At 37.5% G+C, this 15,549-nt stretch overlaps 1 protein-coding gene across 2 annotated transcripts; it reads right to left on the bottom strand.

Moving 5' to 3' along the window:
* Positions 1–4,834: 4,834 nt before the first annotated feature.
* On the bottom strand, positions 4,835–15,532 carry pex1 (peroxisomal biogenesis factor 1). 2 transcript variants are annotated; one of them, XM_054605915.1, is made up of 24 exons: positions 15,321–15,532; positions 14,293–14,439; positions 14,063–14,146; positions 13,761–13,875; positions 12,886–13,559; positions 12,643–12,762; positions 12,370–12,490; positions 12,093–12,199; positions 11,842–11,927; positions 11,603–11,735; positions 11,279–11,375; positions 11,010–11,180; positions 10,728–10,882; positions 10,377–10,563; positions 10,065–10,231; positions 9,008–9,142; positions 8,858–8,922; positions 8,581–8,723; positions 7,813–7,916; positions 7,477–7,653; positions 6,761–7,003; positions 6,100–6,294; positions 5,756–5,886; positions 4,835–5,181 (listed from the first exon to the last, which is right to left on the bottom strand). In XM_054605915.1, exons 1-24 carry the CDS (start codon positions 15,426–15,428, stop codon positions 5,097–5,099), a joined length of 3,750 nt encoding a protein of 1,249 aa, XP_054461890.1. In that variant the 5' UTR covers positions 15,429–15,532; the 3' UTR covers positions 4,835–5,096. The 2 variants fall into 2 exon arrangements, with proteins under 2 accessions (XP_054461890.1, XP_054461891.1); XM_054605916.1 differs by lacking the exon at positions 15,321–15,532 and having other exon boundaries at positions 4,841–5,181; positions 14,059–14,146; positions 14,293–14,379.
* Positions 15,533–15,549: the final 17 nt, after the last annotated feature.

Genomic DNA, 15,549 nt, shown 5'->3' on the forward strand with positions numbered 1-15,549 from the left:
ACTTTTATGACTTTTTTCAACATGCTATAATATGACTTTTATGACTTTTTTCAACATGCTATACTATGACTTATGACATGCTATAGTATGACTTTTCAAGCCTTTTTCTGACATGCTATAGTATGACTTTTTTCGACATATACACTAACTTTCTTTGGCTTGCTATACTATGACTTTTTCATGAGTTCTTTCAACATGCTATAATATGACCTTTTTTAATATACTATACTATGACTTTTTTTCAACATGCTACACTATGACTTTTTTATGACTTTTTTCAACATGCTATACTATGACTTATTTTGACATGCTATAGCATGACTTTTTTATGACTTTTTTATGACTTTTTTATTTTGACATGCTATAGTATGACTTTATTTGGCTTGCTTTCCTATTACTTTTTTATCAGTTTTTTCAACATGCTATAATATGACTTTTTATTTTATTTTCACAGGCTATAATATGACCTTTCAAGCTTTTTTCTGACATGCTATAGTATGACTCTTTTAAAGCTAGAAAATATAGAAAAGAACTGAAAGAGCTTTTAAGTCTGCTAAATATGACTTGTTTCTTGTGTTTTCCCCCTCAGTAAATTACTCCAGTTAATTCCTGCAGAGCACACATCAGACCCAATCTTTGAAGTTTCTTCTTTTCCCTTCCTCTAGAATATGGGTTAGCCTAGTGCTTTTATTCTTAATTTAAGTAACATTAAGAACATTAATTATAAAAATGGATAACGATTTAATTTGTTCGGCATGCTACACCATGAATTTTTTATGACTTTTTTGAACATGCTATACTATAACCTGACTTTTTTCGATATGATACACTCTGATTTTTTTTTTTTATGACTTTTTTCAACATGCTATACTATGACTTTTTTTAGATATGCTACACTTTTTTTGGCTTGCTATACATGCTATATGTATACTATGACTTTTTTTTTTCAACATGCTATAGTATGACTTTTTTATGACTTTTTTCAACATGCTATACTATGACTTATTTTGACATGCTATAGCATGACTTTTATGACTTTTTTCAACATGCTATACTATGACTTATTTTGACATGCTATAGTATGACTTTTCAAGCCTTTTTCTGACATGCTATAGTATGACTTTTTTCGACATGCTACACTGACTTTTTCATGACTTTTTTCAACATGCTATGACTTTTATGACTTTTTTCATGACTTACATGCTATAATATGACTTTTATGACTTTTTTCAACATGCTATAATATGACTTATGATTTTTTTCAACATGCTTTAGTATGACTTTTTTTTAACATACTATGCTTTGACTTTTTTCAGCATGCTACACTATGACTTTTATGACTTTTTTCAACATGCTATACTATGACTTATTTTGACATGCTATAGCATGACTTTTATGACTTTTTTCAACATGCTATACTATGACTTATTTTGACATGCTATAGTATGACTTTTCAAGCCTTTTTTTCTGACATGCTATAGTATGACTTTTTTCAACATGCTATAACTGACTTTTTTCAACATATGACTTGCTATACTATGACTTTTTCATGACTTTTTTCAACATGCTATAATATGACCTTTTTTAATATACTATACTATGACTTTTTTCAACATGCTACACTATGACTTTTTTATGACTTTTTTCAACATGCTATACTATGACTTATTTTGACATGCTATAGCATGACTTTTTTATGACTTTTTTCAACATGCTATAGTATGACTTATTTTGACATGCTATAGTATGACTTTTCAAGCCTTTTTCTGACATGCTATAGTATGACTTTATTTGGCTTGCTTTCCTATTACTTTTTTATCAGTTTTTTCAACATGCTATAATATGACTTTTTATTACTTATTTTCACAGGCTATAGTATGACCTTTCAAGCTTTTTTTCTGACATGCTATAGTATTACTTTTTTTGCTCTAAAGGTTTAAAGCTAGAAAATATAGAAAAGAACTGAGCTTTTAAGTCTGTTAAATTAAAGTTGTTTCTTGTGTTTTCCCCCTCAGTAAATTACTCCAGTTAATTCCTGCAGAGCACACATCAGACCCAATCTTTGAAGTTTCTTCTTTTCCCTTCCTCTAGAATATGGGTTAGCCTAGTGCTTTTATTCTTAATTTAAGTAACATTAAGAACATTAATTATAAAAATGGATAACGATTTAATTTGTTCGGCATGCTACACCATGAATTTTTTATGACTTTTTTTCAACATGCTATACTATAACCTTTTTATGACTTTTTTCGATATGATACACTATGACTTATTTCGATATGCTACACTCTGATTTTTTTATGACTTTTTTCAACATGCTATACTATGACTTTTTTTAGATATGCTACACTCTGACTTTCTTTGGCTTGCTATACTATAACTTTTTCGACATGCTATACTATGACTTTTTCATGACTTTTTTCAACATGCTATACTATGACTTTTTTATGACTTTTTTCAACATGCTATAGTATGACTTTTATGACTTTTTTTTCAACATGCTATACTATGACTTATTTTGACATGCTATAGTATGACTTTTCAAGCCTTTTTCTGACATGCTATAGTATGACTTTATTTGGCTTGCTTTCCTATTACTTTTTTATCAGTTTTTTCAACATGCTATAATATGACTTTTTATTACTTATTTTCACAGGCTATAGTATGACCTTTCAAGCTTTTTTCTGACATGCTATAGTATTACTTTTTTCGACATGCTATGATTTTTTTTTGGCATGCTATACTTTGACTTTTTCCAACATAGTGTAATATGACTTTCCAATGACTTCTTTTTGACATCATATACTTTGTATTTTTACAACTTTAAAACATGCTACAATATGACTTTTTTTCCGACATGCTGTACTTTTACTTTTTCATTACTTTAAAAAAGTTATTATTAGATAATAGTTTTAATTTCAAGGAATCCAGGAGTCAAAGAAAGTTTATTGTCATAATACACAAATTTCACAATGAAAAGAAGATGCTTTCCTTTGCATTTTTTTTAAACTTGCATCGGGAGGAATGCAAAAAGCAGGAAAAAAATCATTCTGGGCAATATGTTTGACATCTTAACAATAGAAATATGACATCAGGGATACACTGTCCATCAACTTTGACAACTTTGACTTTTAGCACCAAGTTTCATTGATATACAGAGTCCGCCACCTCTTCTCTTGCGGTCCTCCCTTCAAGTGCAGCTTGAACCGGGATGCCATGATGTTGCAAGTTCTCTGTAAAGATGTAGGCAAAACAGTCAGTTTTCCTGCGACCAGGAAATTGCCAGGAGCAGATTGAGGAGTGAAACAATCTTAAGTACTTGCTGGGTTAGCTTTACTTTCATCTTGGCACTTACCCCTCTCGACTCTGCTTTCATTAGAGTTTTGTCCGGAACGTCTGACAGGGTGGTCGGTCTTGGGCAGTGATCATCTCAATGTCTGCTTCACAAAGAAATAATTCAATCTTACATAATAAATTATTTTTCAATATACTATTCTATGAAATTACACTTTTATACATTTTTCCCATCATACTTAACTATGCCATAATCCAAAGATGTTTTCATCATATTATAATATGACCTATTTTCAACATGTTATACTATGACTTTTTATGACTTTTATCAACATACTATAATATGACTTTTTTCAACATGCTGTACTGTAACTTATCTATGACAATTTTTGACATGCTTTACTATGACTTTGTCTGACATCCCATATTATGACTTTATTATGACTTTTTCCAACATGCTATACTGTAACTTTTGAATTACTTTTTTCAACATGCTATACTATGCCTTTTTAAAACATACTTTACTATTACTTTTTTTATGACTTTTTAAATGTTACTATACTATCACTCTTTAATGACTTTCTTTGACTTTCTGTACTATGAATTTTTTATGAATTTTATCCATGAACTTTACCTTGACTTTTTCATGATTTTGCTTTCATCGTACTACACTGATTTTTGACGTACCTAACCCTGATTATTTAAAAATAATTATTAATTCTATATTATGACGTATTTCATCATACTTTATGACCTTTTCTGACATACTTTACTATGACTTTCATGTGACTTTTTTCTCAATATACTATACTATGAATTGTAATGCTTTTTTGACACACTATAGTATAATCTTTTGCTATTTTAGTTTTTATTTATTTTTTTAAACTAATTTTTACAAAGTATACTATGACTTTACTTTTTATCAACAAACTATAGAATTACTTTTTTGACTTTATTGCCATTCTATATACTATGCTTACTGTCAACATACTAAAATTTGACTTTACAAGATACTATACAATTACCTTTTTTCCAAAACTATAATATGGCTTTCTATGAAATGTATGAATGGACTACATATTGACTTCATTCATCAACATACCATGATATTCCTTTGTTTTTTCCACTCGTTTTAGAGGTTCTCAAGGCACGTCCAACTGGTCTAAGTCCCCAGGGTAGACCCACAATATGCTGGAGGGGCTTTATATCTCATCTGGCCTGGAAACGCCTAAGGGTTCCCACAAAGAGAAGAAGTTGCTGGGGGGAGGGATGTCTGGAATACCCTCAAAGCCTGCTGCCTCGACAACCCAACCCTGGACAGGCAGAAGATGATGGATGGATCGATACTGTGTCCTTATTTATGCCATTTTCATGGCAGACTATACTTTGACTTTTTATTGCATAATGTATGGTGGAATTTTGTATTGCATACAAAATACTTTTCCCATGATATTTCTTATTGAATACTCACCTAAATAATGACTTTTGTCATGAAAGAAATTATCAATAAAAATTCACAATCAGTGTTTAATCAAGTAATGCTGGCAAGATTTGTACAACGATTTTATTTGAACAATTACATAATTTATCCCCTGGCATTGTACATATATACAGTGACTACATTTTAAGTAGATAATTGTCTTACCCAGAATCAAGTCAGTAGGAAACATTATACAAATTTACATTTTCTTTAAAGCTCTATAGAGCTAATAAACTACACAGATTGTTAAATTATTAGTCCATCAATACTTTTGTTAAATTATCTAAATAACAAATTCGTTGTGTAAAACTAGCATGTCTGATCAAGCTAAAGTCACACGTTGTCCAGGTTTAAATGTGGCTGAGTGAAGAGATTTTCCATTCCCTGCACTGTCAAAGACTTCATACCTATAATAGATAAATAAAAAAAGATTAATTAAAACAGTTATTTCATGATATGTATATCTTTCAACAGTTAACAGTTCCCATAAAATACCAAAGACCAGATTGATCTTGCACAAGGAAGGCTCTACAATATTTGTCTTGGTATTATTTCAGCTCTAATAAGCTGTTTATTTCTTCACATGACATATAGTTGACCATGAAATTTGTCTGATATACCTCAGCTAGAATTCACAAAATTTACAAAGTAATTTGACATAGAAAAAAAGAATCAAATGAGAGGTATCATGATTCATATTCCTCTATTGCTGCTACTTGGCAACAGCTTCATAACACACATTTTTCAAATGTTTTTCATTTCCTCCTGCAGATAAGACTCTAAATGGCTCATTATATGCTTGATAAATTTCATAGCCAATTGAACCATTAAAAGATTACTATTTTCAAAACTAAATAGACAGCAGTTAAATTATTTCTTTACTTCCCGTAGAGCAAACAGTTTCTGTTGCAGTATTTTTTTATACCAATATCAGCACAATTTGTATTGCTACAACTGTTGCAGTGGTATCCTCATACTTACAGTTTTGTGTATCTGTTGCAGTCGGCTTTGCTGAGAGACGGTCTGGTCACAGCCAAGGCAGAGTTCACATGAGCCTGACACAGCAGCAGGCCTGGCTGGCTGGAGACTGAATGCACCCGGACACAGGCCCCCTGCACCCAAAGTACAAGATTAATCATGCACCCAGTAGCAATCTGATAACACTGGTTTATATAATTGCTATGAGTAGATTAGTGTAGAGTTAACTAGATTTAGGGGAATTTAACAGAGCACGAAAGACTGCAGTACTAAAGTAATACAGAAAGCAATAGAATTCAAACAAAACAGAGTTATTAGATATTTTATTGTCCATTGTTGTCTCCTACGTTGTCTCTCCTGTAGTTATTCTTGATGTTGTTAATGTCTTGTTGTAGGCGCTCCAGCTGCTCAAGGCCGAGCTCTTTGTACCCGCTTTGGAGGGAGGACATGTAGGCAGGGGTGAGTGAGCGTCCAGGTTCCCGACCTGATGCCCTTGTTAAGTCATGGGTCATGGAGTTCGGTCCGGAGACGCAGCGAGAGTTCTGTCAAGGGAGGCGAGAAAAAATGGACAGACCAACAAATCATAAGACCACGAAAGTTTCTACAAAGTGTCCTACCCAATGTCAATATAATAATATTTCCATTGAGATTGCTGTAATATCGAAACATTTTGAATGCTTAGAGGTGTATCAAACCAGATAGTTTGTTCCTAACCATATTTAGTTAACTCAAGATTTGATTCAAATTTAATCAGAAATTACTTGTGTACTTTAGTCTGGGGCGAGTCTACCAGATTAGTCAACAAATTGGCTTTCTTTCCAAGAGCGAATGAGAAGATCAATATCAATCTAATGTCTACAGAGCTAGAATCAAGGCATTGTAGGGCTTAACAAAAAGACAACAAGCCTGGCTCTGTCCAATTTATTCCACTATGAAATCTGAAAACCTATAATTGAATTATTAAATAGAAATAAATAATAAGAGGTTTTTTTGGCCTGCACTGCTCACCCGTCCTGAAATCGGTGAATTCTCCAGATCTGACTCGTAGGAGCTTCCAAAGTAAAGTCTCCAAACGTTACCACAATGTTGTCGGTCTTCTGCTTGAAGCTCACTGGGCTCCAGGAGAATCATGGACTGGTCCAGCCCCACGCCTGGGTCCCCCTCCCCAACAGAATCATCTGAGCCACTGCTGTTGTTTGGGAAGATCATGGAGGACAGGCTCATGTCGCTGTCGGAGCCGGAGTTCAGCTCCTGATTATCACCCAGAAGAAGAAGGCCAAAGGTTGGATTTAAAAGTACACTTTGCAAAGTAGTCTTTGCAGTGCTCAAAAAGATTTATACGGACTTGCAAAGTGGCTTCACTGTGTTGTTGCAACTCAAGATAGCATTCATTTATTATCTTCCTGCCTTTGGTAGCCTTTGCTTTTTAACTTGTTCAATTATATCCTTGTCATCATGGTTCGGGATAATTTGAATTATGTTGCAAACTGATGATTAAATATCAAGTAGAGCAATTCACTGTTGCGATGCATACAAAACTCCTCATTTAGTTAGCCTTGAGGGACAAAAAAAAAAAAAGCTTGGCTGCTTCACCCTGAACCATAAATAATTTGAAAATGGACTGGCCAACAGTTCCGTGCCTTCCTGCTCTATTAGCCCACGGCAACCCCATCTCAACAAAATGAGCTGTTCAGTGACTTGTCTTTTAAGTACAATAGACCTACATGTGGTGTGTTGGAGCCCATGCTGTTATGGACGGCTTCCAGCTGTGCGTTGTAGAGCAGGGCCTTCAGGTCTGCCCCAGTGAACTGCTCTGTTGCTGCTGCCAGCTGATCAAGGTCCACGTCAGCGGCCAGGGCAATGCCGGCGCTCAGAGCCTTCAGGATCTCTACACGGGCTTCCTGGAAATGTAACAGTTGGATTTAATAACAAGGACATGTCTTGAATAATCACAGAATTTCTTACCCCTTACCCCTTGTCTTAATTACTGTATAAAGTGTTGTGTTATTAAACATGTTACAAAATGACAATTAGAAGTGGTTGATTTCATTGCAACAGACCAGGTCAGGCGGGGGGCAGTATAGGGACTTGTCCAGTCGTCCAGGTCTCAGCAGGGCCGGGTCAATCAGATCTGGACGGCTGGTGGCTGCAAGCACATATACACCTACAAATGCAAACATGAAGGAATATTCTCTATTTAACTTTAAGAAATAGTTTGTAATTTTGAAAAATACCTGTACGCTAGGGGTGTCACGATATACTGGTATCGATGAAAACCCTGATAGTTAAAAATGAAATATAGGTATTGTGTTAATAATGTGCATATGATAATATTGTGTAGATACTCCAGTGCCTCTTAAATCATTTACATATAGAGTTAAGGTTATCTAAACCATTTTTGCCATTCATTCTTTTGGCCACAATAATAGTGTAGTGAAAAATCTGATATTGTGAACCCCTACTGAACACGTCAATTTTCTTGCAGAGAGTTGGATAAGAGGACAGATACCACTCTTATGTCTATTCAATAAATATGAAGCTGGAGGCAGGAGACAGATATTTTAGCACAAAGACTGGAAACAGCTCTATCCAAAAGCAACTTAATCCGCCTACTAACACCTCTAAAGCTCACTAATTACCTGTGGGCAGAGCTGAGTGGTATTGATCTTCTCATCTAACTCTCGATAAGAAAACGCATTTACCAAAACTTCATGACTGCAGCACTGATCAGACAAATTTGCAAATATAATCTGCGCCCTTAGCTCTTTAAAGTAGATTTTTTTAACATACAGAACTCACAATTTGTTGTATACTACTGTATGACCTACCATGCAGTCCCTCCACCCCATCCAGCTGGGTGAGGAGCTGGTTAACCACACGGTCGGTTACACCTGTGCTGTCATGGCCCCTCCTGGGAGCCAGAGAGTCAAACTCATCGAAGAACAGAATGCATGGCTTGGCAGCTTGCGCCCTGGAGCAAACAGAGGATTCCCGGTGAATAATTGTTAGTGGAGCTTACAATTACTATAAATATTTAATGTTACTCATTAAAACTAGCAACTGCTAGAGTCATAAGAAAGTGCTGGAGTGTACATGTTGACTGACCTCTGGAAGACATCACGGACTCCCTGCTCACTAGCTCCAATGTACTTACTCAGAAGTTCAGGTCCCTAGAGAGAGGTTAATATCCCGTGTCAGTGAAGATAAAGGTTGCTCTGATTAAGAAATACTTACAGAGCCAAAAGCTCAGTCTACCTTGATGCTGATGAAGTTCATGCCACTGTCTTTGGCCACGGCCCTGGCCAGCAGGGTCTTCCCTGTACCAGGAGCTCCATACAGCAATATTCCTGAGCGATGGCGGATAGGAAGATTGGAGAACAGGATTGGATACTGCAACACACCAAAGACTCACAATCAATTACCAAGTATTTTATGCCTAATACAACAGTTATTGCTATCATAGTCATATAATTTAGCCAATATGACATTAATCGAGGGTTAACATAATTTGGCCAATATAATGCTGTGAAGAACACTACATCGAGGGTTAACATAATTTGGCCAATATAATGCTGTGAAGAACACTACACTAACTGTGATAACGCCAAATTTTCATCAACTTTCAGGTATCTACTGTATGAAATGCACGTTATTCTAAAAAAGAAAAAACATTAATTAAATAAAGAACTTTTAAGTGTAATTACACTTGTACATAATAGTGGCCTGAATTTCAATGACCTACTTCTGGGTCTGGTTTGGAACAAACAAAATAGCAGCAGAGAGATTTAAGACTATGAGAGCTGATCAAATCAAAACCATCCAACCGTGAGACAGCCATGTGTGTTTTCTAATAACTGTACTATTGTGGGTTAAACATGAAGTGGAAATAACAAAAATCATAACCGTAAAAATAACTAGGAAACGGTGTTGGAACTCAAAGAGTTTAATCATTTATCACTTCTTTCTATCATAAATCTTATAAATAGAGGAAATGTTTTTTAACAGATTCGGGGGAGAATAAGAACAAGAGATGGAATTTGACTTCAATCAAATTAATTTGTTTTTGTTTGCGTAAAATCAATAAGTCTGCATTTATTATAAGTGTTATTATTACTCCCACTTGAGGTGCGACTTTTAATAGCTTATGTTGCAACAATCAATAACAGTTATGGTGTTGAAATGATAAATGGATTGTCATCACATTTAGTGTATTATTTTATTTCACTTCTGTTCCTCCTGTATGACACAGTGGTGCTTCTATCCGACTGAAAACACACCTGTTTATCTTGTGATTAGTCATGCGGACACTGACCTTAGCGGGGAGCAGTATGGTGTCCATTAGTTGCTGTCGCACTTCTCTCAGCCCCCCTACCCTCTCCATCCCGACTCCACTTGGGGTGTGGAGGTCTACACCCCACAGCGAGGGAGGCGTGAATCCCTTGAGAGCCTGCACAAAGTCCCCCGAGGACAGACACACACCTGAGGGATACGGAGCAAAAACAAATAAGTGGCACATTAAACTAGCATTAGCTAGATCAGAGAAAATAAGCAAAGGACTTAATAAAACACCTTGATATCAACTTTAAATCATATCATTTTAGTGTAACCCAAATATATTTGGTACCCTGGTCACTGTGTCCTCCTTGTACAGTGTTGGCATGGACAGCCCGCTCCAACAGCAGTGAAAGGTCTTGGGGCATGTATCCCTCTGTCTCCTTGGCAACAGCTGCCAGGTCTAGAGTCTGTAAGGTCTCACCAGATATGCTGTTTTTTCTGAGTATCAGGCGGTGCAGGATTTCAGCTCTTTGATCCTACAAAAAATAACCAACAAGAAAGCTGTTGGTTTTTATTTTCTACCAGTGTGTGTGTGTGTGTGTGTCTTTGTGTGTGTCTTTGTGTGTGTGTGTGTGTGTGTGTGTGTGTGTGTGTGTGTGTGTGTGTGTGTGTGTGTGTGTGTGTGTGTGTGTGTGTTGACCTGGTCTGGTGGCTGGATGTGTGCAAAGCCCTGGATGAAGTGGGACCCCTGCATCTCGGTCAGGGAGGGGTGGAGGGAATGCTCACTCTGGCTGGTGATGATCAGACACACCAGACTGGAATGAACCAGCACCTCATCCACAACATCCTTCAGGCCTAGAGCCACAAACAGACAACAAGAATCAGCATAAATGCCTGAGTTAATAACCAATCCTACCTGTGAACATACATGACCACAGACAACCCTTCCACACAAAAACAAAATAAAGAATTCATGATTTACTCTGTGCAATGTACTGTTGCATCAGCGCCTCAGCGCCATGCTCATGCTCTGGCGAGTTTGGTGCCCCAGTCATATGGTCCAGGTCATCAAGTAAAACCACTGATGGCTGCCTCCACTCAGCCTGTTCAAAAATATCCTGCAACATCTGTCTCACTGTTTCTGCCCTTTTGCCTGGGTAGAGAAAAAAACAAAACAATTTTTATTATAATTACATTCAACTACATTTCTTTGACACAGAGTATCTACAAGTACATCTGCAAAGTATCTACCTTGTAGTTTTTTGCAGTCCACCAGCTCAACATGTGCATCCACATCTTCTCTAGCTTTTCTACAAAGTGCTCGGGATAGAGTGCTCTTTCCACTTCCCTGTGTGGATATATAATAACATAGTATATGTTACATAGCATACAAAACAATATTGTTAGATATAGAGATGAAGTAAATTACATGGTAACTTTTACTGTCCATCTTATTACTTCAGCACTTTACATCAGCACTTCAAAATTATTGTAGTTATTTAATTTACTCTTTGTAAAGGGTAGAAATATCTGTGCTGTGAGCGGTTTTATTATGATGGTTATATTAACAGATACCTTAGCACCAGTGATGAGTAAAGCTCCTCCCTGGAGTCCCCGTCCAGTTGTACCAAGCTCTCTTGCGAGGGGACTACCCAGAAGGCTGTGGGAGATGAAGTCAAATCCAGTCCTACTAAGCTCATCGATCCCACTGGGGAAAGACAAAGTTAATGGAGTGAGAGATGTAGAGAGAAATTAATTCTGAAAAAGATCCTTGTTTAAACCAAACACAGGCTCACAAATAGCTACATGCTTACCCTAGAATACTGAGGGAGGGAAGCTCTGGGTTGGTCGTTTTAGTTGTAGAATTCACAGTTGGCAATGTCACTGGCTCTCTGTCAACCTGTAGGTGACATGTAGTGTGAGCTTTTTGAAACCCAGAGGTTTTTCAAATATTCTTTTTTTATCAAACACCTGCATGAAACTATGCGGAGCAAAAAATGCATGCAGAATCAGTTTTTTGTTACAGAGTACTAATGGGCAATTTACATGAAATGCATGCTTGTACCTGTATGTTTTCCTTCTGGATAACAGCTGAGGCTAGTGAAAACAGCTGGTCTGGAGGGTCCCTCTCTGGTTCCGGTTTCAGTACAGTTAGGACAAACTCTAACTTTGCTATAAATAAGAATAAAAAGGTGAGAGAACAGTGAATGCAGCTGAAAGTATTTTAATTTGAATGTGTGCATTATTTGATTTTTAGCCTCTTTGTTTTTCAGTAGATCGGTCATTTTTGTGCCATTGGTGGATTAACAATAACTTGTAAAAGAGGAGAACAAATTAATCACCATCAGTTCCATGTAGGAGGATGGTGCCAGACCGTGCTGTCAGACAGGCTAAAGGTTCATGACTCTGGGTGTGTAGCCAACCGAGGAAAGCTGTCTGGATCTCTTCGTCGTCCTCCTCGAGCTGGAGAGAAAATGTCAAATATCACATGGACAGAAGGAAGAGAGTAGATTAGATTACATGAAGCTTTGACAATTCACCATTGCGAGGACTAATAGTGGAAAAAAAATCTCTAACTCCATACTGTAATCAGATATAGCTTCTTCAGCACTCACCAGCGGTATGAGAGGCTTTAGACGAATAGAGGAGGCTACTTTGATAGTGGATTTGACCGGCTTAATTCTAACTGTTGTGTGTGGGTTGATATTCATTTTGAAGGCCAGGGGCTTCGGGATCTGAAAATCACAATAATTATATGAGATATGCCAGCATATAAAAAAGCACAGTACTGAGCCACAGTGAAAGTACCATAGTTAATCTATGGTTAAAGTGGATAAATGAACAGCGAGCAAACTCACCCATACTCTTCCACTATGGATCTCTCCCTCGATGGGACTTCTATTCTTGCGTACTAGCTTCTCACTATCATGGTACACCACCCTGACCACCGTGGCTTCCTCTTCTTTCACCTCATCTCCTCCAGCAACTTTAGTAACTCCTGCATTCTTCTTTTTTTCCATAGCCTGCTTGGCTCTGTCCCTTGACTCTTTAGGAGAGAGAACTTTGGAGAGCAGGCCATAAGTCACCGGTGACTGACCTGCAGGTGTTCCAGCATCCAACCCCTGCCTCCAAGGAAATAAATGAATAGCAGCAGTTGCAATATGGCTTATAGTGCAAAGTGAGTCTGGAGGTGCACCGCACACTCTGTAGATAGAGTCAGTGAAGAGGACAGGGACGTCAGGTACAGGTGGCAGCTCTTTAACTGGGTCGTAAGTACCTTTTATCATATAGCGTAGCAGGCTCTTCATGTCAGCTATGCCCCCCCACTGGTGGATTTGAGGAGGGGTGCTTTCTAATGACGGCCCTGAGGGGTTGGAATGATCCATATTTTCCTGTCTGTGAAAATGCTCTTCCTTGCTGTTTGTCACTGGAGAACCATTGAGGTGGCCAATTCCAGCGTGGCTCTTAGGAGAGACAACCAGTTCTGTGAACTGCTCCAAGCGACCATAAGGCACAGATGGCGAAAGCGATGCTGCACAGAGTTAAGAACAGATAATACTGTGTTATGAATACTGTCCAAGGTAAAGACCAATATATGAAATGTATATAAAAGGAGCTGAACAAACACTTTAGTAAGTAAGTAGGTTTGTCTAGTAAACCACCAACACCAAACCACACGTCGCCTTCGGACTATTAAGCAATAAAAGATAGTAATTATTGGATTAACTCTGACCTATTTGGATGTAGATGACAGTGTGGCTGTCCACCCACACAGGAAACACGGCATCTTGAAAAACAACTCTGATCTGATCCAATAGCTGCTGCTCCAGTGCAGCACTGTGGAGCTCCTGTGGGTGTCAGTCACCAAAAAACAGACAATAAAATATTGTTTGATGTGAATTTGGGTCACAAGCCTATCCCTGGTGTAGCATTTTGTAGTGGGAGGATTGTTAGAAAATACTTTTGCCGTGTATTTTTTCAACAAGAAGACATTGGGTTATTAATGTTACTAATTAAGTCACTATGCTCACCCACCAAGATTTCCCAGTCATCAGATGACAGTGGCTCCACAAACACTTGATGTACTGATGAGACTTGGTGACATGGTCTCAAGAAGCCCTGAGAGAAATGACACAACAATTATTTCACAAACACTTAGTCAGACTAGCCAGAACTGACAATAACATCAAACTGTCAAAAGACTGACAGCATGTGTCATGTAGAGATTATGGTAACAGAACAACATGTTTATTGTGAAGAAGTACCTGCTCTCCATCGCTCAGGCCAAGCTTTTCTCCCAGTTGTCGACACAGCTCCACTTTATGGCTGTCCAGGCTGCAGGAGGTTCTGTTTTGAGTCCAGCTGAGGAACACTGGAGATCCATGGCCCCAGGACAACTCCAAAGCCTGGTTCTGACCAGGCAGACACAAAGTTTTTGATGTTGTATTTTTTTGCTTGCTATGGCAATTTATCTTTGAAAACAACTGCATCATAATCATCCTGCTTTCTGCTCATTTAAGTTGTTTTACACAGCCTAAATTATAGACCTAATACAAGTTTGATTCCTGTGTAAAGATATCAAAATGGAAGAGGGTTGACACACCCAGCCAAACATAAAAGGAGGAAGGTTTGTACAACTGTCATGCAAACTCTCTCATGTACACTCATTCACATTATGTCACACAACTAATCAAAAAAGTGTTCTTTGGATTTATACCGGTGCTTATTGACCAAAGTGAAACAGGATACAAAACCATGCAGTTATTTATAAGAATGCTCTGGTGTTTTTACACATTCTCCTGTTCCATCTAAAATGTTAAGTTTTGTCACCACCAAGTGAGAATGCAAGGGAACTACTCCTAAAATGGTTGGGTCAAAAATTGAATAGTGAGGAAGTATTTCCTGTCTTCTTATTGATGTTACTATTACCTCAATTGTTATTAAACCGAAGGAGAAACCACGTGGATTAAATCTCCTATTGCTACTGCTGACAACACTCAACTCTGTGTTGTCTTAATGTGGACGAATGCATGTCAGTCTGACACATAACTATGTAATAGTTAAGTGTGTACCCCATACTCTGACAGGTCTTTCAGAAGATGTCTTCTGCAGAGCATGTTGACACAATGAGCCTAACCTCCAGTCATTGTGTACAGTAAACTTTGACAGCTGCATTAAAAAGAAGAAGTAAAGGAAACGAATAACACACAGCTTGAACATTATTTCAACAAACTTAACTTCCACTACTGGTAACTGCTAGCTGACAGGCAGATAGCTAGCTGAGCTAACCTACCTCGTTCAGGGAAAGATGCGAGATCAACTTGGAGGAGAGATGGAGAAAGCAGTTTTTGTTGTTGTTAAAAACAACAGTTACGGGTTGAATGCCCTGATTGCTAAACATACTGTCATATAGCCTGACTTCTTATGTAAATACCAGGCAGGTTAATCTACAAACGTGAAATGTGCGACAAACATAGCCGCTCGATGTGCTCTTTGAGCCTTGGTGACGTCAGACCAAAGCA

This window comes from Anoplopoma fimbria, chromosome 10 (assembly GCF_027596085.1).
Source record: "Anoplopoma fimbria isolate UVic2021 breed Golden Eagle Sablefish chromosome 10, Afim_UVic_2022, whole genome shotgun sequence".
Taxonomy (NCBI): Eukaryota; Metazoa; Chordata; class Actinopteri; order Perciformes; family Anoplopomatidae; genus Anoplopoma; species Anoplopoma fimbria.

Coding starts and splice junctions, on each gene's coding strand:
- pex1 (XM_054605915.1), bottom strand. CDS start 15,428: ATGTTTAGCAATCAGGGCATTCAACCCGTAACTGTTGTTTTTAACAAC. Junction 12,763..12,885: donor TCCATAGTGGAAGAGTATGG/GTGAGTTTGCTC, acceptor TGTGATTTTCAG/ATCCCGAAGCCCCTGGCCTT. Junction 12,200..12,369: donor CCTCCTACATGGAACTGATG/GTGATTAATTTG, acceptor TCTTATTTATAG/CAAAGTTAGAGTTTGTCCTA.